Genomic DNA, 27,685 nt, shown 5'->3' with positions numbered 1-27,685 from the left:
CCCCCCAAAAAAAGAAAATCAGGTATTAACTGTCCTTTGTGCGTGAATAAAAGTTTCATGTACTTAACCTTGTATGTAAAAATAATCCCAATATTGTTCAGTCGTTGGATCTCTGATGTTCTTGCTTTGAAATGAAAACAAACAAAAAAATTCATATTAGGCAACTTGATATGTCTGGACTGCTGCCGAGCATTGAGTATGTTTTTCCTGTGAAATCAACCAAGCTTTTCATCTTCACAATCAGAGCTCACATGCTAAACCAACATCGCCACTTCATTTGGATGATTAGTCGTAAATCAGTGATGGACTGCATGCATGCAACAGCCTTTTCGTGCAATGTATTATCAATTGAGGAGGAGGTGTGACGGCCACTTGGGGACAAACCAAATGAGCGCTATGGGATGTGAGTGCTAGGATTTCATTGTTTCCAGAATCCCCCCTCCCCTCCTTTGCAGATTTTGTAGAAAGTGCTGTTTTCTCAGCTGCTCTATTCGGGAGGACACAAGCAAGCTCCAAAATGTTTATATTGTAGATCCAGCATGAGAATGTAATGCAGGGATCCATATTGGGATCATTCTTCAACTCAAACTAGTTTTAGAACAGCAAGTACGATTCGACTCTAAAGTGGATTGTGAAGCAACACCAGGTCAGTGGTCTGTGTGCCCATGATTGACTGGCGACCAATCCAGATCGTCCCCCTCCTCTCTCATGCAAAGTCAACTGGGATAGGCTCTAACTCACCCACTAAGAATATAAGGAGGACAAGCATTGTAGAAATTAGATAGATGGACAGTTTGCAAAGTTTTGCTTCCCTTTTCCCAACTGAGCCGTAAGAAAACTTCTGTGCTGGTTTTTCCTTCCATTTCAATCCTTGGAATGATCGCATGTCCCAGGAAAAACAAATATCGTCCAAATTTAGGAACTCTTGTCAGGATCACGATAAGTGGCTGCCTGGGGATTAAGAATTTGGAAGTGAGTCGTGATTGGATTCAGGTTAAAGTTTGGAAAAGATTACTGTGGAGCACGTCGTCGTTACCATTTGAGCCGGGAGCCTGAACAAGTCAATTCTAGGGGTGTAAAGTTACATATAATTAATCAATGTAGCGAAGTGTCTACCATGCGATCCTGTGACATCGATGACGCTGGACAAGTTGACATCAACCAGATCAACTTGTCATTTTTACTCACTGATTTATTTATTGGTTATATTCTGACATGTTTACAGGAAACTGTTTAATTAATATGCACTGTCGCTGTATACATTTAAAAATAAAGCTGAGTTGGTTTTAAGATAAAATCCAATGAAAACATGTTGTATTTGGAGTTGACTGTAATTAGAACAGGTTTATTTTTCAGCAAATTGTTACTATATCAAAATATCACATGGAAATCGCCTTATCATATTCAGTTGTGTTTAAAAAAATAAATAAATAAATCCTCGAGCCTTATATCAATCCATAGCCTATCGGTTTAACATTTGTCTCCACACTTGTGAATTCTTATCTCACATCTGCACTTGAAGACGTTGGCTAAGTCTCATTTTTAAAGTACTGTCTTGGACTCTCTCAGTCAAATTAACATCGCAGGCAAGTGCTCCAGCGTGTACATAGAAACCTATTTCTGAAAACACAAAAGCTCTTGGGCCTCTTTTTATATAAATTCTCCTGGGCCAGCAGCTAAAAGGGGAAATGGGGGCAAAGCGGAATGAACTATTGTTGGCTGCAGTGCCTGGCAGCTTTTTAACCATTGTGATGGCAAAAGACGGGATGGAGAGAAGGTGAGAGAGAGTGAAATCAAGTGCAGAATGTCTTATTTTTGCTGGCAGAGGAGTGGACGGCTACCTTGGAGGCACTTCTCAGCAGAGGCCCATACGTCTCCATTCCTGGCAGACAACACGACTGGGGGTTGGGAGTGAGCGTGGGAGGAGTAAAGTGAAGAGAGGAGGGAGGTTTGCGCTGGTGTGCCACGACGCCTGTGCTACTGGAGTGTCAGCCAAAGTCCAGTGCTGGCTTAATGGTTTCTCCCCGCAACGTGATGCTGGTTTGGAGAATTGGAGCAGAGACTCTGACTCCCGTCTCGAGGGTGTTCTCTGGATGGCGCTGGGGGGCGAGAGAGGCGTTTGCAGATGCCTCTTGTTTCACCACGGGCACTGGTTGGCAAATCCAAAGATGCGACAGTCTGTCCGTGCTGTCCTTTGTTTTGAGCTCCATCTCTCCCAGGATGACCTGTTGTAAGGATTAGCCCAACGCATTCTGAGCGTTCTAGTGAAACGTAACTGAACTGGCCCAAAAAATAAAATAAATAAATAAATAGCTAACAGCTTCTACCGATGCACCACGCTACGTCTGCATATGTTCATTTTTGAAAACACTAAGTCTTAAAAAGAGGGAAGTCAAGTCAAACCTTTTCTTGACAATAATATGTTCTATGCACCCCCACTAGTCCAAATAGCATTCTGGGTAATATTGAAATGGCCTAATTGCAATTATATAAAATTGTATAAATTAAGCTGCAAAATCCACCTGCTTTCATCCATCTCAGCGGGCGGCCATTCAGTCACTTTCTGTGCTCAGGGCTCAGCTAACGACCACGTTTCCAACAGAAGTAACGGGAACAGGTCCTTGAATAGGTTTTTTTATTGCCAATCTTAACTTTTTTAATTTTATTACACTTTTTGTAGGCTTTTTTTTGTTTGTTTGTTTTGGAATTATTTGGTGTTGTTTCAACTTTTAATTAGTTGACCTGAAAAAGTTGAAATCTTAATTATTAAAAAAAATTTACAAAAAGCATTTTGTACTTGCAAATAAAGTAGTAATTTTTAGTAAATTTTTGAGTAAATTTTATCATATAAACATGCCCAACCGCATTGCATAATGCTCTGAAGTCACCCGTCACAGGTTGGATGCGAATGTGTATTTATTGATGCCATTCATCACGATGTTCTTCACTTAACAGCACAATCCAAAATCTAAGTGGTTGGTGGTGAGGATCTTGTTGTAATAAATAACGGCAACAAGGGAGCTATTTTTGCATATTGGCTATTCATGGCTTTGACATGTCGTATTTTTCCTTTGGCTTACTTTGGTGGACACAATAAGGCCACATAAATAGTCAAAGCATGATCAACTTTGGTGTCTCCTCACTTTTTCCCTCGGAGGATTACAGCTGGGCTTCTCACACTGGAGGAGAGTAGAACCCGAGCCAAGGCCTCTAATACTGCCAGGCGTACTAAACGTCGTCTCCAAACCCTTGCAAGCATCATCCCTATAAGCCCACTTCATCCTCACTGTGTTATTATTTATGATCCACACTTCTGATCCAGCTCAAGTGGCCTTCCGATCCTGGCCTTCTTATTCCCTCTTACCTGGACAAAGAGCCTCCAAATTATCTAATGATTGGAACAAACACACACAGATTTGAGTTGATGCAGTACATGTTTTTGTTGGAAGCATATTTATGAAGTTAGCATTGGCTTGACTTTTCTGCTATCGAACAAAGCTTTTCCAACATTGTGAACTGAGCAACAAAAAATGCTAAATTAGCTGATAGCAACTGAAAAAAAAAAACATTTTGTTGACTCAGATATATTTTTTCAGTTTAAAGACCAAGTGTGAATTAAAATTGACCAATTGTATTTTGAGTAATAAATCTATTTTAAGAAGACTTACGTATGTATGTATGCTAGTGCGCATGCTAGGAGCTGAGGAGAACGAACGTGCGGTTGTTAATTAGAAAGTTGAACAGCAAGCTTAATATCTGGATCCCCTCAGATATGTTTGATATTTCGCTTGAGTCCATTTCTGACTGGCTTAATACACTTTCTATGTTGAACTCTGCCATAGTTGTCTTGGAATGATGTCACACTTCTGGGTTTGTTCACGGTCCTCCATGTCGTTGCTGTCCTCTTTTTTTTTCCACCTTACAAGCCTGCAAGAGCTTTATCACAATCTCAGCCACATTTGGCGTTACTTTTCATCTACTGATTAAGTTGAAAAAAAAAAATGACAAACCTGGTTTGCCAAAGTAAGGTTTGGAATGTACAGATGTTTTCAAATGTAGAGACTAAAAGTAAAAAGTCCGAAAAATAACTATGTCGAGATACCTGAAAAATGGAAGTTCTGTAACAAAATATTGGTATTTTTTGGGTGTGATTTTCGACCATCGCATGCTTCCGTGTGCTAACCAAAATAAACACTTCATTTAGTTTCAGTTCGAATTTTGATCCAGCTCTCATTTGGTTGCAGAGGTGTCTGGTGTGTAGAACTTGTTTTCTGTTACTCTGCATGGCGGATAAAGTAACAAGCTACATTATGTTCAGTGGACAGTGCAGGTTTCAGGTGCATCTGTAGAGAACGAGAAATGTCGAGCTGAAGTGAGGCGTGGGCCGCACCAAAATAGGAGACGTCGTCTCCTGGTACTCGCTGCAAAATAACGTGCGCTTTTGACAAAACACGAGGCTATTAAATGCAAGCGGAGCTGTTTGTTTGTATTCCTTGTTGTTACTGCAACCAAGACAACCAAGCCATAATATTTCCCTAACCCAAAGCGTTTTGGGGCATAAGCCTAAGCAGGAAAAGCTACTGTGGACTTTGCCAGGGAATTTGTGGAAATGATATACAATTGACCAATTACGTTGTGTGGTTATGTATGAGGCGAACACTGTGAACATATTGAAAAAAAAAATATTGAAAAAAAAACAAACCCCATCAAAGTAGTCACAGCAAAGTGAAAGTGAAGTGAAATTGTAATTCAATTGTCATTCAGAAATAAAACCACTCCGAATGTCAACAACATGCCTGCATATTCGGAGTCTCAACAGAGCGACATATTTTCAGCAGAGTGGTCAGCCGTTATTCCCTCAGCGAGTGGCGGGAATTCTGTCAGGCAATCAGGCAACCACTACAAAAGGAGAATGCGAATACAACCGAAAATTAAAGCCCGCAGACGCAAATAGCTTATTGCTGAATTGTTTTGGTCTGGCTCGAAGCATTGCTGAGAGGAAAGCTTGGAGCCGCCGAGCGTGAAAGTGAAGCAGAACGCTTATGCTGCAGTTTGCGACGATCAATTATTGGTGACTTGTTTGAAAAGGTGAAGTTGAAACTGAAGTATGTTTTGACACTTGCTGATGCTCATTCATTGCTTTCCACGAATAATTCCTGATGTCATGGCACATTCATCTTAAATTGCTCTCATTCTTACAATCGGCATCGGGATGGGTTCCAAAATCTTAATTGATCATTTAAAAGTCATCTCAGAATTGCTAGCTTATGAACTGTTTTGACATTTAAATGCCTCATTAAACAAATTATTGTCACCATATGGTTCCTTTTGCCTCGGCACTTGTGAATGATTTTATTTAAAAATTAACCATCTGTAAAATGGTGAGTCTAATCTTATCTTAAATGTTAATATGTCAAATGTTTTAATACTGTGAAGGGATTTATGTAGCTTAACGTTATTCAGAGTCAGCCAGACAGCCAAAGATACTTTGTCGGTGATTCGCAGAACTTCAAATGATCAATTTGGGAGCATCTTCACCCTTGAGCAATTCTCAATTTTATTGTATTACGCGATATAACCGAGAGAGCTATAAACCCAAATTTCCCAAAATGTATTCCAAAACACATCAGACACCTGCTGAGTTTCTCGAATACAATCCACAGTGATAGTCCAAAGGAGTGGTGCTGGCAATTCGTCATTGTCTGGGTCGACTCCTTCCGACACCGCTCAGGATTGATGGGCCGACAACGCTGCTGGACCACCAGGGCCTTAAGTGTTTAACTTCCACAAAGATTTACTCGGCGATGAGTGAGAACATAAATTAATTGTGAGTGGGAGTGTTGTTTAAATATTTCTAAAGTACGTTTGGGATTGTAAAGCAAGAAATTGTGTTCACCCGAGGCACCTTGTTACAAAAAGAAAGAGTATACCGTCGTGCATTGTGGATTGTTTGAAAGGTTGAAATTCCAGCGGACGTTTATGTGCATCTATTGTATGCTAGGGCATAACAGTTTGTGCTTAAGGGTTTTTTTTTTTTTTAATCAGACAGATGGGCCAGGTCAAACTTTAGCAGCCCCCCAAATACAGAGATTATTTTTTTTGAACAACAAAGATGTCAAGATCAAAAACCCGTAACTTCATTTATTAGCCACATCCATGACATGATGTCAATAGAAAACCATTTCATGCTGCATTTATTTTTTTTCGGGAGGTTGGAGGCACGTTTTTGCCAATCAGACATGTCAACCCGTGCAGCTGCACATTTTGCACATACCAGAAAGTGCCACCGCTCAATTTCACGGATAGATCATTTTTGGACGTTGTGTAATATTGTTTTTGTCGAACTGCGTTGAGCACATCACACTGGGAAACATTTTGTTTCCCTTAGTCACAAGAGAGGGATAACATTTTTGAAAAAGATTTGAGTAAGATACAGCCCAAAACCGGCCTCAAATCAATCATCACCTTTTTGACGGCATCATTTTTGACCGCTTGTATTGGCTCCAACTGGCTAATGGCAACTTTGTTGCTATGTTTCCATACAAAACGAAAAAAAAAAGAAAAAAAACACTACTTAAACTCTGACAAACAGTACAAGCCACGGTGACCAACATGGACCACTTTCCTCCACGCCTTTTGAAAAATAGTTAGGAAAGTATGGAAAGAAGTACGACAAAATGAACCACACAATGTGTGATTTTCTAAGTAAAGGTCCTCCAGTGCTCAGCGTTACTCCCTGAGAACTAGACGACTGTTTACTAAAACGGGTCACATCACGTCGCGGCTTTACGATTGGTTGTCTTCCAAAGCAGGAACAAATTTGACGGATTTGACCTGTACCAGAATATAGAATAAAGCAGACATTGATGGTGCAAAGTCATTATGATGTCAACTGGAACAATATAAAAGGTTTTTACTCCGTGTTTATGTCTATGACATAATCCCTCAGAGGGAAACAGAGGAAATGTTTTTTGGGAAGGTAACCAATGGAACATCACGCGAAAACAATGGAATATATTATGGTTAGAATACAAATTACGATTTGTTTGTGGAATAATTAATCTTTTTCAAAACCTTGTAAAGTACTCATGTTGAGGAATGCGTGATTATAGTGACCGTCTCTTTGTGTGATCTTTTATTTGCTAATTCTGTCTAGCAATTTTATTTACTCTAAAATATGCAAAATTCTCCTTTTTTTTTTTTGCTTTTTTTTATTTTATTTGAACAGTCCCGTATTGGACTGTTAATTTTTTCCCAGTATCTTATTATATGTATTTCTTACATAATAGGGGATTTGTATTAAAATTCCCGTTAAATCTATCAATTTCAAACCCAGTAAGCCTAAATCAGTTAAAATTTATAAATATTGTTTGAAAATGGCAGGCCGTGGATTAATCATGATTAATTTGGTTAACATTCATGAAATATCTCTCCATTAGCTCTCCATAAATATTTCAGTTGAGCTACGGCAAACAGTTTGAAAAAGCATTTGACAATTGGACAAAAACGACTTTCCCTGCAAGTCTACCTGCATTTGTAACAACTGTAATTGTAGCCTTGAAACAATTTTGGTGATGGCTAATTCTATGTTCTAGCCTTCATGTAACTTCTTGTTTGTGTTCTCCTGCTGTTTAATAGTAGTTGTCTGTGTGTTTTAGTTACTGCTTGGGCATCATTTTGTGGCACTCAAAGTGAATTTGGTGTTCAGTTTAATGACTCCCCTGATCCTCAACCCTTCTAAAATAAGTTACGAGGATGCCCTTAGCGACTGTTGGCTCATGTAATGACCTCTATCTTGAAGAATGCCAAAGTTTCTCAAGAAAATTCCTATTGAGTAATGTTTGCTGCAACATCATATCCGAGTAAGGAGAACAAGGACTGCCAGGATGGCCGAGTGGTCTAAGGCGCCGCGTTCAGGACCCAGTCTCCCCAGGAGGCCTGGGTTCGAATCTCGAATTTCCCCATTGTGGGACTAATAAAGGGAATATTATTATTATTATTATTATTATTAAGTCAAATGCAAATATATTGAAATATCTGCTTCGAAATTGTACTTTTTACGTGTCATTTAAATAGGATAAAGTGAACCGCTTTTTAAGTATTTCAAATACATTTGAGTAATTCATATTAAATACAGATTCATTAAAGTATTTTAAACACATTGGCTTGATGCTATGAAATTGTCATTTTACTCTCTAAAATCATAAATCTACTAATTGATATTCTATTGATAACAGTTATTTCTTCATCCTTTTTTCTTTTTTAGTTTTTTTACAAAAGAGTGATTCATTCTGTTTTGATGTTTATGCGTTGGCTGGGAACATGCAGAATTACAGCTGTATTTTCTTTTGTCGGCAGCAATTTGGATAAGAAGTGCACTTGTGGTGAATACGTTGGTGTTGAGGGCAACCTTGTAGGAAAGACTGACAGACATCAGCCAATACGCAGACACAATTTTCCGCATGTGTTCGAGTAGAAGATGAGGGAAGAAATAACTCTACCCCACTGTGTGTCATCTTGAAGTGACTCTAGTGTGCATGTTAAAAAAAAAAAAAACTGGCAAAGCTCAGACAGCCGAGCTGGAATGGTGTTAGCGGAGACAAGCGTGTGGGAGGTTCCTCTGCAGCAATGTGCACGTACGTGCCGCATGTGAATAACCCCCAAGATGAAAACTGTCAGCTTGTAGATATTTAGTTTTTCTCTCTGGAGTCAAACTTTGCAGGTCATGGGCTCCGGGGGGGGGTGCAAATCTCAGGAGGTGAAAGGGAGTCTTTCAACGGGACTGATTTCATGGAAGTTTTGGGAAGTTGGAAACCGGGGAGGTCGGCCTGCCCGTTCCTCCCTCTGAGGTCCTTGCGGTGTCAGAGCAGAGAGAGAATGTGATGGAGAGAGCTTGTAGAGGACAGAATAATCAGCAAAAAGCTTCCTTCACAGTGCTGCTCCTGCAAGTGGATTTGGCACCAAGTAAAGAAATACCAAAGTCAAAATTTGATTTGGAGGAGGATGATAAGACTAACCCATACTTGAACTAATATTGATCTACTGTACTTTCAGGTAGGATATATTTGGAACAGTAAGTAGTTTGTGGATTTCCCAGACTATGAAAAGTTAAATTAAAGCTGTTAGCGCCTCCGTTTTTAGGAAGAAGCTCTTTTGTGGACTTGCATGGCTGCATTATTTAAATGTTATTGGGAAAAATTAGGGAAGCGTAAGCAGTGGCTGTGACGCATTATTATCCCCTATTAGCCGTGAATATATTGTCGTCTTAAAGCAGAATCTAAGAAAAAACAAGAAAGGCATGGCCATGTATCCAACCATCTGGATTTTATAATGCATTCCTTGGAAAGCACAATTACGGTGAAGTTATTATATTTATTGGCCAAAATTATTTATATATATATTTATATATATATATATATATATATATATATATATATATATAAATTATGTGTAACACACTTATAATACCTAAAAAGAAAGACGTATGATAACGTTTGACTAAAACATGAATTTGATTATATCGAATAAACATATGTATATTGATCCAGGTGTGATGCAAAAACTTTGCCACTCTGACCCCTATGAGAAACCCAATCTTTGTCAGATAACATTCCTCGGCACGATTTCTGACGCTCAGCGGGTTGCAACAACAATTACAAGAATAAAAAAAGAAGAAGAAAAAAAACATTAAAAAATTGTGAAACTGAGAAGGCAGAGTTTTCTAAATAGTTTCCCTCCCGAGACAAAGCTGCAAAAGTCAGCCAAAAGTAATTTTATTTCTACTCGATAATTTTGTCAACAGTACCAAACTTGCAGCAGCCAATCAAGGATGAGGGTTACTGCTTGTCACAGAACGTGAAGTTGATTTAATACTTTTTATAAGTGTTGTGACTGGACTGCCTGTCCCCCATTTGTCAAACTGATCAAACCGCCTTCCGTGAACAATTACTGCAACATTTCAACCTTTTTCTTTCCAAGTATATAAAACTCATTGTGTCAACAATTGAGACCTGAAAATAACGTGTCTGCTCTCACTTTACTGAATAAGTCTAAAAGAAAAAGAAAAATGCACCGAGAGACCTGTGTTAAACATTAATGAGTGACTGATGGAGTGAGTCACTGCCTGCTTGGTAAGGGTTCACAGCAGGAGCGACATGGGCCAGTAACACAGATGAATTTTTCACAACAAAAGAGACCAGACATGAGGTGCTATTATTATCTCTTTGACCTCGCTGGACTTTTCTTTCCTTTTTTAAAAAAAAAAAAATCTGTCTGCCCAAACTAACACACCACACTTTCTCTTGTTAGTCAGTGGAGAAGTTTATTTAACCTGTGAGGTTTTAGTCATACTCAAAAATACAGATTTGTCAGGTTTATTATAAGAAATGAAAGTTTCCATACAGAATAGGCAGCTCATTTTTTTATCAGTGATTTCGTAATTGTATTATACACATTGTACAAATAAAACAAAATAGTTCAGCTGTTACCCTGGTCACAAAATTCGGTGCACCTACATAATATACATCTAAAAAAAAAAAATCATTTTTAAGAGATGATTAATGCGGACCCGTCTGATACATTAAGTGGGTGAATATTAGAAACCTCTCAATATGACAAAACTAGGACCTTAATAATAGTAAGAATAGTTTTTCATTTCATTTTGGTGTGCAGGTTAAAGGATAATGTAAATGGCAGTCAATTTAAAACTGAACAAAGGTTGGACTGCTCGGAGCCACTTTTGTGATCCTGGCATGGAAGTCCATTGTTTCAGAGGGGTCTCGTTCACACCTCCTGTGGTGCAGCTGTGATCTAATCTTCCTGCATTCCTCTCCTGAATGTCTGGTCATTAGCATGGTCTAAACTTCAGTTACACTTAAAGGATTTCATACTTTTGACTATTAAAGGAATATAAGAGTTTGAGCTTAACATAGTTCATTAGATGTTGGTGCATCCAATGTATGAAAATGTGATATTGTAAAATGCTGAGAGTGTGACTGGTGGCGAGAAACTGGTTGCGGGGGTTGTGCAAGAATGGAATGTTTTAGAAACCGAAGGTGCTGAGCGAGACGAGATGACTCCGGGAAGGAGCGGCCATCGGGGGAATCGCACGCAGGAGGAGCCACGGGATTCGGCGGGAGGAGAAAGACCAATGAGAGCGAGCTAAAGTTAACTGCAATACACATAGCCAATAGAATCATGCCAGGATGCCTTTGTCTGTGCCATTTTGCATGTTGTATAGTATGAATCAGGACTGGGCAACTCGGGGGTAGAACACATTCGCTGGTGGTATGAGAGGTGTAGAGCTGTATTGAGAGGGACCCAAAACTCAAGTTGTAGATTTGTGTGTTAGGAATAAATCCACTCGTGTGTGAAAATGCCGGCTTCCTGATACCTTTCTATTGCAGAACGAGCGCGCATATTGTTGGATGTGTGGGAGTTGGGTAAGGTCGCAAATTGGAGTCAGATTACTTATTTGAGTTTACATTGGGTTAAAGTTACATTCTAACATTGATATAAAGATAAATTCCAACAATTTATGGTGACCCCGACGTGATGCATGAGAGGTAATAGAAGTCTGGGACTTCAAAGAGAGTCTGGGGCTCTAAGAAAAGGAAAGAAGCCTGGGGCTTCAAGAGCCTGGGGCTCAAAGGAAGCCTGGGGCTTCAGGAAAAACCACAAGAGTCTGGGACTCGGGCCTGGGGCCCACGTCCACACCAGGTGACGACCTGATAAAGATTAAAGGATAAAGGAGCCACACTTCTGACCGGCCTTCCTCTTGGGCCCACAGTGACATAAGGTAAGCAGATCCTTTTCAAATTCTGCATATTGGCAACGCTAAATTATAAGAGGAAGGCGGAGTGGAACGGCGTTAAAATGTATAAATAAATAAGTGTAAAAGTGTGGACGATAGTAGTGTAAAATCTGGGATTTACCTACTAGAATAGTTTGGAACTATTCGTGGTTAAAATACGGTATAAAATCTGGGATTTACGTATCGGGACACGGTTTAAAATCTGGGATTTACGTGTCTGTGTGGAAGCTGTGTGAATGTGAAGGCTAAAATTGTTCTGCGTAAGAAGTGGTTGGGACACACACGAGTGGATTTCAGGATGTTGAAGGAGAGGAAGTGTTATAGTGGTCTCGGGTCCTGGGTGTGGCAAGGAGATTAAGGATAAATTCATAAAAATGAAACATAAAAAAGAGAAGAAAAACATGAAGTAGGGATGAAATAAGAAAAGAGAAAGAAAGAAAGCTAGAGAAAAGAGAAGAAATTGTGTCAGTGTAGCGATTGGAAGTTCAATAAGAAAAGAAAAGGAATGTGAAAAAGATGCAGAATGTGTAGAAAAGAGAAAGGAACAATTAATGTTCCATTGAAAGGAGGATGATTAAACAGGCAGTATTGAAGAAGGTGTGACTTGAACAAATGAAAAGGATAAGAATTAGGGTCTGCTGTAAGGAGGAATTGAAGAAATAAATATTTTATGTTTCATACTTTAGTTGATGGTCTTTCTATTAAGGTAACTGTAATTAGTAACTGGAATGAAATGCACAGATGGAAATGACACAAAGAAAAAAAAGATTGGTGTTAAGAAATCATAATTGAATGAAGCTTTTGAGAGCATGAGAAAACTTTGCAAGAGCATAGGTGGTTCCTGACTTTGTAGTTTGTGATTTGATACCTTGATTGTTTGAGTGGCTTTGGTAAGGCTACAGTGAATTTGGAAAATTAAAGGAAAAAAAATAAGAGTGAGAAAGATTTTACAGAAGGCAATGAGTATAGGTGTAATCGTAAAATCATGAGTGTGCTCTAACAAAGAGTTAACAGCTCTTTGAAGTTAGATGCTCGTTCCCAAGTAGGGGGAGGAAGTCAGAGAAAGAGGATGAAGTGATTGAAAAAGCGGAAGAAAAGACGGAATGTCTGAGAGGCATTCATCCACAGTTGCCAGACTCGCAACAGTATGTGTTTGAGCCGCCGCCCGATCCGACGGCGCCATTAATGGGGGGGGAGCAGAATGGTTTGAGATGCAGAAGATAACGATTCACAGATGACACCAGCGACCATACAATTGATCGAACAGGCTGTGAATAATGAGAGAGAGGGTGCAAGGAGAACAGCAGGGGAGTGTGGAGACGCCCGTGCTGGCCCCGGGGGGGGGGAAGTACCAGCAGGAACATGTAAACATTTCAGACACAAGAGGAAAAACAGGCATCAATGGCAGTCGTTAACTGATTGAAAAGGAAGATATGCCTTTTGGTGCTCTCGAAAGAAGGTCACAGTCTTTTTGTTTCAGAGGTGTGTCTCGGCACCCCCCTCGATGTTGCTGACGATCTAATCTTCAGGCATCTGCCTCTACTTGAGGTGTTCTCATGTGGTCGAGCATGGGTCGCACTGTGGAGCAGTTTTTTTTTTACAGTGCTAGTGTAGTATGGTACGGGATAAAATATATGTATTCAACCTAACAATAAATACAAATTAGCAGGGAATTAGAACACAAGTTAAACACTGAAACACGCAGGGGATGCCTGAGGAACAGCAGGGCGGCGACAATCTTCTTAAAATTTAAATTTTAAGCAAAGGGATTATGGTTTTGGGATAAGTTTTAAGTGAAGTATTCTATGAACATGTTGAAAGAAAATCTTTGGAAAGGGGAATATCTAGCCATTGGAGATTGGTTTACCAAATATAAAGTTGGACTAAATAGTTTCGTAGATGATTTATTAACTGATGTGTATTAAATGTGACAAAGGTGAAAGACAGATGTTTTTTTGACTGTACGACGCGAACGCTGACATGACAATTTTAGAGGATATGACATCATTCCATAAATACCAGACTGCTAACATTCGCATCTATGAGCTGTTTGATGTCACAGGTGCAGTTTCGTCAGCTGCGTCCAGGAGAGGAGAAACAACTTCACGGGGAGTGAATGGGAAAATCCAGAGACCCACAGTTGTAAATTTTGGCATACGCTGGCTAAATTAAGGCAAAATTATGGATCTGCCAGCACAAATCTCAGTGAAATCAAGGCGGACGCGCCAAGGGAGGGGTCTCTGTGTGGAATTGGAAAGTATCGTTTGGTGAATGACAGTGTGAAAGAAAAAGTGTTTGGATGCATATGTGGTTTGAGTGAATGTTTAAGGGACGGGCCTCAGGACAGAAAATTGTTTGAGGTCACCGGCAAGCCCTTACAGTACTTAGGATGCGATGGGTGGACAGGCCTGATCAACCTGAATCCCTATTGCACTCCCGAGTATTGATTTTGAAATTGTTTTTGGAGAAAGATTGGAGTAATTAAATTCAAGCATCAAGTGAATGATTGATTGACGTTATTACACAAAATTTATGCAAAACTGAAAGTTTTGGTAGGAAGATAATTTACCCCTTCTCATTCTCACTGGCAAGTGCCACTCGTCCAGTTCTGTCCACAGGTTTGAGGTGACATGTGACCAGTGTGACCAGAAGGCCAGAGAATGCTTCAAATAGCGCCTCACCACTACCATCCCAGAGGTTCTCCTCAACAAGGAAGGAGATATAAGATATATTCACATTGGATGCGCGACTAGATAACACACACCCAGTCCAGGATAGGGCAAAATTTTCTTGGATTGTTCAGACTTTTCCATATAATACAGCACCACAGCAGTGATACTTGAAGTTAATGTCGAATTAGTGGCACTGTTTTTATGGAAGATTACTCACTTAACGCAAGGGTAAGTTGTTGTAGAGGAGATATTTCAGACAAAAATGACCCTGAAGTGGTCTCAGGCACGTGTCTCATGTTGGATGTATGAATGTTATTCTGATATTTTCCATTGTATCGTAGTTCATTGTATTTAGGACTAAGACATTGTAAAACACTGTTTGGAAGAACTTATAGAATACCTCAAATTTAAGAACAAATGGGAAATAGATGTTGAAGCTACTTTAGTTGACCATATGTGAAAAATGTTAGGAAAACAAAAGACAGGCGCAAATTTAGAGTGACAAAGCTCTTTCCGTCTCCCAGCAGGGGCAGTAATCTAGTAAAGCCAGGATACTGGGTGCTTGTAAGAAGTTTGAAGATAAGACATTTGTAATTACCCAAGGAGGAAGGAGGGGTTAGTAACAGCTCTCACAGCTGTAAAGATAGCAGAAAGGTCAACATTGGTTTATTTGACACGTTGTAAAAAGGTCACGTTGGTTGAAATCTCCTACAAAGGAGACACCAGACTAAGAGGTTTATACAGAGTTACAAGCGGGACAAAATTTATTTAAGAGGAACTGTCCTCACTTGAGGCCGAGGCCAGATCTGCTGACCAGCATGATGGTCACCAGCTAAATGGGGACACCTCAGGTGAGATTGGCTGTGCCGTGCATCAGATATTTCTGGCCCGTTGGGGTCGATGTTGCTGTGTCTTTCAGGTGGGGAAGGGGGAGACAGGCCTGGTCTATGTGGCCAGGGCGAGACATGAATGGAGTGAGACTTCCGGCAGTGACCCGTCCAATAATGTCGACATTACACAGCTGTTCCAGTTGGCCGTCCACAAGGGCGTGCACCTTCCAGTGGCAGACATCAGGCGAAATAGTCCATGAATGAAATAATGCTAATCGGCCTAAGTAGAACACACTTTGCACGACATCAGAAAAGGAATATATGGGATTGGATTAAGGAGCGTGACTAAAATTGTTGTACTTGCAGGTTTAGAAGGCCAAGAGAGATAAGAAAAAAGGAGGCAGCTGCTCCTTCCACTTCTGCTGCTTCTGGGCAAGGTTCGGGTGACGCAGCGCCACAGCAGACTGGCTGCTGTCCATAGCAGGCCAGTCAACGAGGTTGGGATTGCAGTAAAAGAGGTATGGGTGATTACAGACGGGGGTTGTGAGTGGGGTGTGCTCTGGCTGCGGGGTGTGGGGTCACTGGGTGATGAGCTGTCCATGCCGAGCCACTTTCTGGAATGTGCCATCCTCCGGTGCCATATCTGTCACAAAGAGCTCCACCAGCGCAGGGGGCGCCACCGTTACCCACTCCCAACGCACTTGACACAAACCCGCTCGTACCCCATTCCATGACAGGGGGCAGCGGAGCTTCAGCATTCGAGGACTAGCAGGTCCTAGCAGTCCGGGGACGGTGGATGGACAAGTTTTCGATGGTGCTGGATATTGGGGCGAGCTATGAGCTCCTTCCGCAACCCCCACTGAGCCATGTGGACTCTCAAGAGTGCCTGAGTCACTGCCGTTGACTGAACGAACACTGGAATTCGAGTGGCATTCCCGGATGGGACTGAACTTGACTCTGCACATCCGTCGGAGGGAGCATATGTCGTGCTCTCTTCCTTCCCGGTGGCTAAACTGAACTGAAACATTTGAGGGCGGCTCTGAAACCTGGTTCCCGTCCTCCCGCGGTGGGTATGCCCTGTTCTTGCTCTGGTCTGAGTGGTTTAGCAACCGCCACCCTTTCAATTCACCAATTGACATATCACATTGTACATGTGATCACAAACATGATTTGATTTATCAAAAATGCACTCATCCAAATTTAGTCATGAGTGCATCTTGCGTTAGAATTATATATTTGTTATGTCTACTGGCGTTGCCTCGCACGCGTGCCTTGTCCCTGAGCAGCGGAAATGGTATGAATTGTTTACTTTCGCCGAGCCACAAATCGTATTGAATATTGATGAGCGTCATCGTACTAGAGGTCTGGACCCCATAGTTGTTGCGCAATCGGGAGATCATATATCAGCACCGACTACAAATTCTTTGGTTTTGGGAACATTACTAAATTTCAAAATTTCCAGGGAAGGGTCGCTCGGAAATGGTAGTTCTGTGTGTGTCTCTGCTAGAGGTGTTGTGGACCCAGGGCCCGACTGAGTTGGGGCTCGGCTCCACAGCTCCGCGATGTTTTTACTGTCTCTACCCCCTCCCCCAGTTGACAGAATCAGTGTGGGCACAGCCTGTAGGTGGATTGAGCCAATCATGAGACAATAGGAGGTGAAGACTGCAGCGGTCTTGGAGCTGTCTATGTCTTGTAGAGCACCTTTTCTTCCCATAAAAAAAAAAAAAGGAAAAATAGAGGTTTAATTCGGTATCTGCGTTATTATAGTTTTGGGATTTTTTATTTTAAGCATAAATGGTTACTATTTCATTTGTGTTGCTTTAAAATTTGTCAATTAACAGTCAAAATTGGAGCGTTAGCTCGAGGCTTAATTTGTAATCTCGGAACACAGTTAGATATTTGAACTCAGTGAACTCAGCATCACTGGAGTCGGACATCGCTCCGTACATCAACCTCCGGGTGCTTTCCCGGAGGTGGACTCGATCTCGCTGATAAGGACAGTTTAGGGTTCTGGCTAGAACCTGACACGCCATCCAATTGGGTACTACGGGACAGAAGTGGTACCATAACTCACAGTTGCGCCCGGCCCCAGTATTTGTGCCCGCCATGGTTGAGCTTAGAGGTTGACCGCCCGGACGGGCAGGTCAAGAGAGGGAATGTGTAGATGGCATGAATTGGATCAAAGTCAGACACTTTCGAGTCTGAACAAAGACGATGACGATGCAAATGTTTAACTTATTGACTATTTTACCTGCTGGCGTGTGCTTTGTGTGGACGATGTTTGCGTTTGAACATAGGATGCGGGATGACAGAAGTGATGGAGCGAAAGGAGCATGTAATGGAATGGTATGGTATGGAGCAGAGCGAGATGATGGTAAGATGCTGACACAGACACAACAACTACTGCTAAATCTGAAATGTAAACAACCGACACAGGTGAACACTTGGGTACAATTTTAATTGGACACACCCATGGAATGATGTGGGAATAAAAAAGAAAGAGCCTATTTTTGACACCCAAGTTGCAAAACAAAAGTTCACCTGCCTAAAAGTTAAATGGGACTGGTCCTGGGATTGGAAATCTCCAGGAGTCATGGTGTAATGAAAATGTGTCTTTGCCAGTAGGAATCCCTCTCGCTCGTGATGATGTTTGGCTGTGGTGTGGAGAGAAAGTGCTGTACGATAGGCTTCCCACCAATGCCTCAGGTAAGTGCGCCCTGGTAACGCTGATCATGCCAGTTAGTGTGACAGCCTTAGATCTGGCCAAAATGGAGTGGGAAGGTGTTGGACAATGGGGAAGAATCCCCTTCCTTAACAGGAAGAGAAGGGACATGCAAGAATGGTTGAATGCAGGAGATCCCACGTATATAGATGCAATTGGAGTTCCAAGAGGGATCCCTGACGAGTATAAATTGGTGGATCAAATTGCGGCAGGATGGGAGAGCCTTTTCCTGTTCGTTACAGTAAACAAAAATGTGGACCGGATTAATTATGTCCACTATAATGTCCAACGATTGGCGAATTTTACCACCTCAGCACTCCAGGCAGTGCATGAGCAATTGGCTGCCACGTCTCTTATGGCATTCCAGAACAGAATAAGCTTAGATATGTTGTCAGCCGAAAGAGGAGGGGTGTGTGGTATTTTGGGGATCAGTGTTGTACTCTGATTCCCAACAATACATCTCCTGACGGTCGCCTTACCAAGGCATTGGAGGGTCTGCGCACGCTAAGTAACAAAATGAAGGAGCACTCAGGTGTGGACACCAGTTGGTATTCTGACTGGTTCAACATCTTTGGTAAATATAAAAGCCTGATTGCATCAGTACTGATTTCTATCGCTGTGTTTGCCGCTATTATGGTGTTATGCGGATGTTGCTGTATTCCATGTATCAGATCATTAACTGTTAAGACAATAGAACGCACGTTGGGGCCACTCCCTCCGGGTGGTCAGTACATGATGATCCCTCAAAAGGACCCCCAGGAGGCGGAGGTAGCCGTGGCCCTCCGGGAGTCCAGGATGTGAGTATGGAAAGATGGCCTCGGGGACCTGAGGCCATAAGGAGGGAAGGAAATTTTCTACTGATTCTTATTCTTTTACTAATTGTTTGATGTGTTTTAGTTTTATGGCAAGTGATGTCGAGCTCGTGTGCAGCAATGAAATAAGGTGTTCAAGTGATGACCTCAGATGTCTGAGGTCATGAGAGGGATTAAAGGATAATGTAAATGGCAGTCAATTTAAAACTGAACAAAGGTTGGACTGCTCGGAGCCACTTTTGTGATCCTGGCATGGAAGTCCATTGTTTCAGAGGGGTCTCGTTCACACCTCCTGTGGTGCAGCTGTGATCTAATCTTCCTGCATTCCTCTCCTGAATGTCTGGTCATTAGCATGGTCTAAACTTCAGTTACACTTAAAGGATTTCATACTTTTGACTATTAAAGGAATATAAGAGTTTGAGCTTAACATAGTTCATTAGATGTTGGTGCATCCAATGTATGAAAATGTGATATTGTAAAATGCTGAGAGTGTGACTGGTGGCGAGAAACTGGTTGCGGGGGTTGTGCAAGAATGGAATGTTTTAGAAACCGAAGGTGCTGAGCGAGACGAGATGACTCCGGGAAGGAGCGGCCATCGGGGGAATCGCACGCAGGAGGAGCCACGGGATTCGGCGGGAGGAGAAAGACCAATGAGAGCGAGCTAAAGTTAACTGCAATACACATAGCCAATAGAATCATGCCAGGATGCCTTTGTCTGTGCCATTTTGCATGTTGTATAGTATGAATCAGGACTGGGCAACTCGGGGGTAGAACACATTCGCTGGTGGTATGAGAGGTGTAGAGCTGTATTGAGAGGGACCCAAAACTCAAGTTGTAGATTTGTGTGTTAGGAATAAATCCACTCGTGTGTGAAAATGCCGGCTTCCTGATACCTTTCTATTGCAGAACGAGCGCGCATATTGTTGGATGTGTGGGAGTTGGGTAAGGTCGCAAATTGGAGTCAGATTACTTATTTGAGTTTACATTGGGTTAAAGTTAAATTCTAACATTGATATAAAGATAAATTCCAACAAGGTGTACCTAATAAAGTGGCCAGGGATATATGTATGTAAACACACAGTATTCAGAATCTATCAATCTATCATATCCAGCTAATACCAACAGGGTTAATTCTTGCATCCATGAACAGACTTTCTGACTGTGAAATCAGTTAAATTATTACACTATAGTGTAAGTACAAAGGAGTACTCCTATTTTATTGGACTGTCAATTGTAACTTAAACAACATGTGTTATCCTGGCTCCTTTTAAAAATATGAAACATGTTCATAGCCTCTTGTAAAATAATTAAACGTTATTGCATACATTTTTTTCTTGGTCTGAGTGATGAATTCTTAGCTTATCTTATCTGTGATTTATAGTTTCTTTTTTCAATCCTATGCCTCGAGTGTCTGTTGCCTCGGTTTGGCAGTGATTTTAAAATCCAAAGGCTTCAGTGTTAAACCGTAGGAGCAATTTAGCGACAGGTCTTCATCGGGACATTTCTCAAAGTGACATTGTTGGAGAAGGATTGCAAAGAACAAGAAGATCTCCACCTTGGCAATCTGGTCACCGATGCACCGTCTCTTCCCCGCTGAAAAGATCATCACGTTATTGGTGAGATCCTTGTCGAGGGAACCATCTTCGTCAAGGAACCGTGACGGGTCAAAGATCTGGGGGTCCTTCCACTTCAGCGGGTCGTGATTTATAGACCACTGATTGATGAAGACCACCGTGTCTTTTGGAATGCGAAGACCCTCGATGGTAACGTCCGAGGTTGTAGAGTGGGGGATGGTGACGGGCACGAAACTGCTGAATCGCATTGTTTCATAGATGAAAGCATCCAGATAGGCCAGACGACCTCTGTCCTCCACAGAGGGTAGCCTGTTTGGCCCAACCACCTTGTCGACCATCTTTTGGAGCCTCATTTGAATGTCAGGGTGTTTCACCAAGAGGAGTAGCATCCAGTCAAGAGCAGTGGAAACAGTATCCAGACCTGCGCCGATGAGATCTGCCACCGTCCCCTCAGTGTAGCCCTTGGCAAGTCCCTGGTCACTCTCAGTCTCATCAATGACCCCGATGATGGCATCACTCATGTCCCGGGTTAACTCAGGGTCAAACGTATTTCTGTGTTCTTCTACCTTGCCCTGGACAAACTTGAAAAACTCCTTGTTCAGTTGTTTGAAGTTCTTGAAAACACTACGCACAGGATTTGGGAACGACTGAAGCCACGGCATCACATCCACCAAGCTGCCAGCGCCAACAGTCTGTCCAAAGTCGTTTACCCGCTGTAGCAAGGCTCTGAACTCAGCATCATCGTGTCCGTAACGTTTTCCGAAGCACAAGGCACAAATCACATTAGCTGCAGCTACTGTAAGCTCATGGGAAGGGTTGAAATAATGACCCTGAGCTCCTAGATTAAGGAAACTCTCCACCAGTTCTTTCGCTTCTGCCGCAATTTGCAACTCGAAAGCTTTTTTGGTTTGGCTGTTGGCAGATGAGAACGCTCTGATCGTTGATTGAGCAATTTTCCTGTGCATCTTCCACTCTTTGCTATAACTGGTAAAAGTCAGGCTTTTCCCTCCCGACACGTACTGAAAAGACACAAAGTTCGGTCTTCCGGCAAACTCTCTGCTGTGCTGGATCAGAGCTTGACGTATGGCCCTGTCGCCATTCAGCACCACAATGTCACAGCAACCGAGTCTTATTTGGTACACGTTACCATATTTTTCAGCTAGTTTAGCGAATGTGATGTGAGGCATCTGGCCAAGCTGCATGGCGTTGCCCACCACGGGCCAGGCGAACGGTCCCGGCAGTCTTCTTTTGAGCCTCAGGTTCCTCACCCTCAGGCCGACCTCCAGGCAGATGAGAAAAAAGAAAGTTGCAACTAGAGCAGGTTGGAGCTGTCCACTCCACTCTCCAGCAATGCTGCTGCCCTTCACAGCAAACTCAGCGTCTATGCGAGCCATATGGTTATCTTGTGTCGTCTCTCCTCCTTACGTCCAAAGAAAAGACATCTCATTTAAAGTTGAAATCATTTCAGGAGCGTCTCCTCTTAATAAAGTCATAGCCAAGACTTTTCTTGGACGTGGCCATTCATGATCGGATGAAATAAAGGCATCACTCACAGTCTCCTTTTTGACAGCTTATGACAAGATCTTGATGAGGCTGAGCAGTTCGCTGTTGTGCGGCTCGTCTTTAGATGGCCACTTTAGAAGAAAGCAGATTCGAGCTTTCTCTTATATATATATCGCTATGGTAGGAGGGGTCCCCACTTTGTTTTTTTTAACGGTTATTCCCCTCCCTTTTTGACCACATTTTGCAGACCTTAGTCCCACTTAGGCCTCCTTCCAGCAGCATCCCTTGTAGAATGACTGCAAATCAGGAGATACTTTGCACTAGATATTTAGGGTGTATGTTGTGAACAAGAAATGGCGTGGAAATAATTTTTCTACCAAAATGTCATTCGGTATAAATATATTATACATGTTGTTTTATCTTCGACGATGACGGATTTTTATTTTTTTTGTATTATGAAGAAAAGGTTTGTTATCACTCGTTGGATAAATATTTCCATGAAACGTATCGAGTATTAAGGTTTAAATATTATTCCAACTTCATTCTGTCTCATGACCTTGTGTAATGTGATGGTCAGTACAAAGCAGTCTGTTTTCTGTATTGTGCTCATTTCTAACGGAGCTGGGAACACAAGTCTCTAGCATGTGTGCATATTAGTGCTTGTGCAACAAAATGAAAGACTTAAAAAGTCATTATCTTGTGGTCTGGTAATGTGCAGCCACAAATCAAGGTTTGTTTCACTTAAAAAACAATGACAAACAAATAGACAATGGTGGCATCATTTTGCTGCCACATGTTTGATAGTATGGCCTAGTAATGCTTGCACAAGACAGACAGTCTCACTCTACTATGGGATTTGATCTCATTACAATGAATAACATGAAATGAAATCCAGACACAAGAAACATTCAACAGTTCTTTATTATCATTATCAGCATAAATTTCAGATACAGCTTATTTATTTATTTAGCATTTAAAGCCATCACTTGAAGACCCCGCTGAGTAGTTGGTTGCAGAAGATAGCCAATGCACTGAGCGTGCGGGCCTAAAGACGGTGCAGGAACATCCGTGTAGCTTTGAAAACTTTGTAAACAAACACAGTCATGATAATGCCTCTTGGGGGAAAAAAAAAAAACACAACATGGCGCACATCTGTGCTGTGTGTACGGGTGGGAGCGGTGTTTGGCAGACGGTGCTCGGGGGAACACTGGCCGCACAAAGGTTTCTGCACATTTTCTCTGTCGGATGTTGATGAAAGACTTCCTCTTCACTTCCAAGTTTTTTTTTCCCTTTCATCATCCCTCTTTATTCTTCACATACTTTGAATACAGTAGATGATAGTAGACAGATAACATGTATTCTTACATTTACCGTTTTATCCAAAACGTATAAAACTACATTGTGACAAAGGTTAAATATATTCTTCGATATTATGACTGAGAACAGTGAGTCAACAAGTGACTGTAACATTCACAAGCATTTATGACATTACAATGTTAGTTTAAATGGCCATTTAAGCTCGATAGATGCCCCCGTGCGTTATAATAAGGATAATAACAATAATAAGAATAAAACTTTTGAGAACTTTTCTGACCTCTTGCATTGATACCAAAAGTCCACAGACCTGAATTCTACCAGTCTAACATTACAGATGTGACATCACACTCCCAATGCATGATTAAATACATTAAATAGGAACATTTTACAAAAAGACTTTGTGCAGGTATGCTAGTATGCACTGTTAAATGTCACTGGTAGGGAAGTGTGGGAAAGTCTCTGCTGGCCTTGAGTCCCATTGCTTATGCACGCAGCTTACGCTGGGGAAACCAAGCCAAGTAACTTTCCTCTGAGCTTGGCGGTGATACAGTATCTGAGAGGCTTCAGTGAGAGCCCGTAGGAGCAATCCTGGGTGATGGGCTGAGAGGGGTCGCTCGCTAAGATACACTGGTGCAACATGACCGCCGTGAATAAAAACACTTCGACCTTTGCAATCTGGTCACCGATACATCGCCTCTTACCTATTGAAAAAATCATGACACTGTTGATGACGTCCTTATCGAGGGTTCCGTTTTCGTCCAGGAAGCGCGAGGGGTTAAAGATGTGCGGATCCTTCCATTTCAGGGGGTCGTGGTTGACGGACCACTGGTTGATGAAGACCACTGTGTCTTTGGGGATGCTGAGACCTTCGATGGTGACGTCTGAGGTGGTGGCGTGAGGGATGGTGATGGGGACGAAGCTGGTGAAGCGCATGGTCTCGTAGATGAAGGCGTCCAGGTATGCCAAGCTGCTGCGGTCCTCAGTTGAGGGCAGTCGGTCGGGACCTACCACTTTGTCTATGAGGTCATGCAGCTTCGCTTGCTCCTCGGGATATTTGACCAGCAGAAGGGTAATCCACTGCATGATGGTGGACACTGTGTCTTGGCCCGCTCCAATCAGATCTGTCACCGTGGATTCTACGAACTCTTTCGTCAGGCCGCTTTCTTTTCCGTGCTCGATCACGTTGATAATGGCGTCGCTCATGTCCCGGGTCACATCGGGATCGAAGGATTCTCTGTGCTGCATCACTTTGTCTGTCACGTAGGCGAAGAACTCCTCATTGAGAATCTTAAAGTTTTCATAGATGCTGCGGACCGGGTTGGGGAAGGATTGGAGCCAGGGCATGACGTCGACCAGGCTACCCGCTCCAACCGTCTCTCCAAACTTGTCCAGCCTCGTCAACATGGTCCTGAACTCCATATCGTCATGCCCGTACCGTCTCCCGAAGCAAAGAGCACACAAAACGTTTGCAGCGGCTACTGTGAACTCATGAGACGGGTCAAAATATTGTTCATCTGTGCTGTGTCGCAAAAATCCTTGCACCAGTTCCATAGCCTCAGCCATAACGTGCTGCTCAAAAGCTTTTTTGGTGTGACTGTTTGCAGAGGAGAAGGCTCTCAGGCTGGACTGGGCAATTTTCCGATGCGCCTTCCACTCTTTGCTGTAATTAGTAAACGTCAGGCTTCTTCCTCCTGAGATCATCTGGAAGGAGAGAAAGTTCGGTCTTCCGGCAAACTCTCTGCTGTGCTGGATCAGAGCTTGACGTATGGCCCTGTCTCCATTCAGCACCACAATGTCACTGCAACCAAGTCTTATCTGGTACACGTTACCATATTTTTTAGCCAGTTTAGCAAAGGTGATGTGAGGCATCTGGCCCAGCTGCATGGCGTTGCCAACCACGGGCCAGGCGAAGGGGCCCGGCAGTCTTCTCTTGAGCCTCAGGTCCCTGAACCACAGGCAGGCTTCCAGGCAGAAGAGGAAGATAAAAGATGCAACAAGAGCTGGCTGGACCTGTCCACCCCACTCTCGCATGATGCTGCTGCTCTTCACAGCAAACTCAGTGTCCACTGCCATTGGGACAAATATTCAGGCACTGCTTCAAAAAAGAAGGGAAAAGAAATGAACTTCTTTGGTTCAAAATATATTCAGAATATACTTTTAAGTTTTACAAAGCTAAAATTCATCTCTTTTGTCTAAATAAGAATAGAAAATGCCAGTCAGTTTATTACAAATGAGTTTGGCAAGTTTTTTTTTTCTTTTTTGCAGATGATTTAAGGTTTGAATAGCTAACTGTGCCTCCCTCCACCTTATATATTTTGCTGTTTGTGGGCAGGGCTCTGAATGGATGTCATACTCCTCCCATTGTGGAAGTCCTGCAGACCCCCACTACATTATCTCCTTAACGCAGAGCGCTCTCGGGAGCGAGCGTCATATCGGGAGCGCGCGCCGTGAGTGAGCGCGGCTGGAGGAGAAAAGACTTTGCAACTGGTGAAAGATTTAGTGGAGAACGTGTCGCGCCGATTTGTTTTACTAAATGGAGGACTGGCAACGTTTGCACCTCTCTGCGTGCAACATTTGAACATGCCTTTTTTTATTTCCATCTTTTTTGGTCATTGGCAGCCTGACTGTGGTCAGAAAAAAAAACTTTAAAACGGTTTGTGTAACTTTTGGTTTGCAGTTGAAGTTAATTTGTGCACTGTGCTGGTTTGTTTTGATTTGCGTGGACTTGGAGGACACGTGTATGTTGTTTTAACTGGTGTTTGCTGCTGTTCAAATGAGGCTCTAATGAGGATTACTTCACAAGTCAATACTGACAATACATCTTTAAAAAAATATTTTGGAGTGTAAAATACCTCGACTCATTTAATCATTTCATCTTGACTATTAAAAATGTATTTCAATAAATGAGCGTTGGCTTTTATTTTTAGAAAGGCGACGGGGGGGGGGGGCAGAAAAAACGTACTTTTGAGGAATAAAAAAACAGCACGAATAGTTAAACAATAAAACATGGCTAAAATCTTGACTAATTGTATTTAAAAAAAAAATGTCTTCCCTTGGCTGAAAGTTGTAGAATAAATTGATCCTGAAACAATAAACAAGCACAATAATTAATATAAAACAAAACTTTCTCAATACCAAAGCAGGACATTCCATGTTTACAGAATCAAAAGACAATATGACGAAAAAGAAAAAAAACATCAAAATAATAGATGATATGAAATAATGATGCATACTATATCCGACTTTGCCACATCAGTATCTTGGCATCCATTCAGTCAACTAGTCAGTTGCACTTTGGCTTTATTATTAACATTTTTGTATGCCAAAACTGTGCCTCCCGCATTGCAAGTCTCAAGTCACAACCTTCAAGTCTCAAGCAAGTGCCAAATCACTGTGGTAAAAAAAACACAAAAAAACATGCAAGTAAAGTTGCTGCCAAATTTAAAGCTCGTCAAGACAAGTCATAACTTGGTTCAAGCAAGTTGTAAGTCAAGTCATAAAATTTTGCTCAGTCACAACATATGTTGAAGTGAAAATAAAACCTTCCCCCCCACTGATCTTACTACAAAAAGTACATTCATTGTCTCTAAAACAAAATGAACATTACACCTACAATTAAAATCTTTTGAAAAAAAGTTGGATGTCTACACTTAAATTATTTCGATAAATTATTTTTTTCATATTCACATTTATATGAGTGGCACACAGCTAGCTTAGGTAGGTTCACGGAGCTACTTTATGTGCGTCAAACAGATAAAAGCAAACGTCATATGTTACAAACCTTGCAGGTTGCTATTGTGCTTGATACCACACGTTATCTTTTTCGTGATGTCATCAAAGTGATCATCCTTGAATCCCTAAACATTGCCACAGCATTTTACGGGGCGACGAGTGAGATACACGCGTTTGTGAATGGAAACCTCAGTCGAAATGAATGGTTGAAACAGTTTTCACAAACAAACCCACCGCTAGTTACATTACTTAGGTTAGCTGTGGTTAAATGTTCACAATCACATATTTTTTTACTGGTCAACCCAGAGTTCATATCACTAGCTAAACTGACCATTTTTCCATTGAGTAAATTATCCTTTCAATACCCGAATAATGCCAACGTTCGGGTTTCGAAAGGCGATATTAAGATGTGAAAAACACCCTAATATGCTCGTATTCGGGTTTTTAAAAACCCAAATTAGACCCCTCGGTTACCATTTTTCTAACCCGAATATTTTGTCATACAAACGAGATCGAAATACCTCATTTGAAAAATAAAAACCCATTGCTTTGTAATTACAGGAAGTACTTCACGGTGACGCGATTTCTTGCCATAGCGCTAAGTGACGTCATCGACGGCCTTCTTATGTTGCCACTCGCTAAGAGAGCCCAACTTGCATACATTGATGTCCCCGCTGCGTTTTCATGTTATTTTCTATCTCCATGTACAAA

At 41.8% G+C, this 27,685-nt stretch overlaps 1 protein-coding gene and 1 pseudogene across 1 annotated transcript; both read right to left on the bottom strand.

Moving 5' to 3' along the window:
- Nucleotides 1-19,887: 19,887 nt before the first annotated feature.
- Nucleotides 19,888-22,049, bottom strand: LOC148343295 (cytochrome P450 1B1-like). Its single transcript, XM_088318389.1, has 2 exons — nucleotides 21,976-22,049; nucleotides 19,888-21,842 (listed from the first exon to the last, which is right to left on the bottom strand). Exon 2 carries the CDS (start codon nucleotides 21,814-21,816, stop codon nucleotides 20,245-20,247), a length of 1,572 nt encoding a protein of 523 aa, XP_088174515.1. The 5' UTR covers nucleotides 21,817-21,842; nucleotides 21,976-22,049; the 3' UTR covers nucleotides 19,888-20,244.
- Nucleotides 22,050-22,828: 779 nt separating this feature from the next.
- LOC148343294 (cytochrome P450 1B1 pseudogene) lies at nucleotides 22,829-25,504 on the bottom strand (annotated as a pseudogene).
- Nucleotides 25,505-27,685: the final 2,181 nt, after the last annotated feature.

The sequence above is a fragment of the Idiotropiscis lumnitzeri genome, chromosome 1 (assembly GCF_059441095.1).
Source record: "Idiotropiscis lumnitzeri isolate Australia: NSW breed Sydney's pygmy pipehorse chromosome 1, RoL_Ilum_1.0, whole genome shotgun sequence".
NCBI lineage: Eukaryota > Metazoa > Chordata > Actinopteri > Syngnathiformes > Syngnathidae > Idiotropiscis > Idiotropiscis lumnitzeri.
Note: the sequence above shows the minus strand (reverse complement) of the source record. Positions and strands in the feature narration are given on the sequence as shown.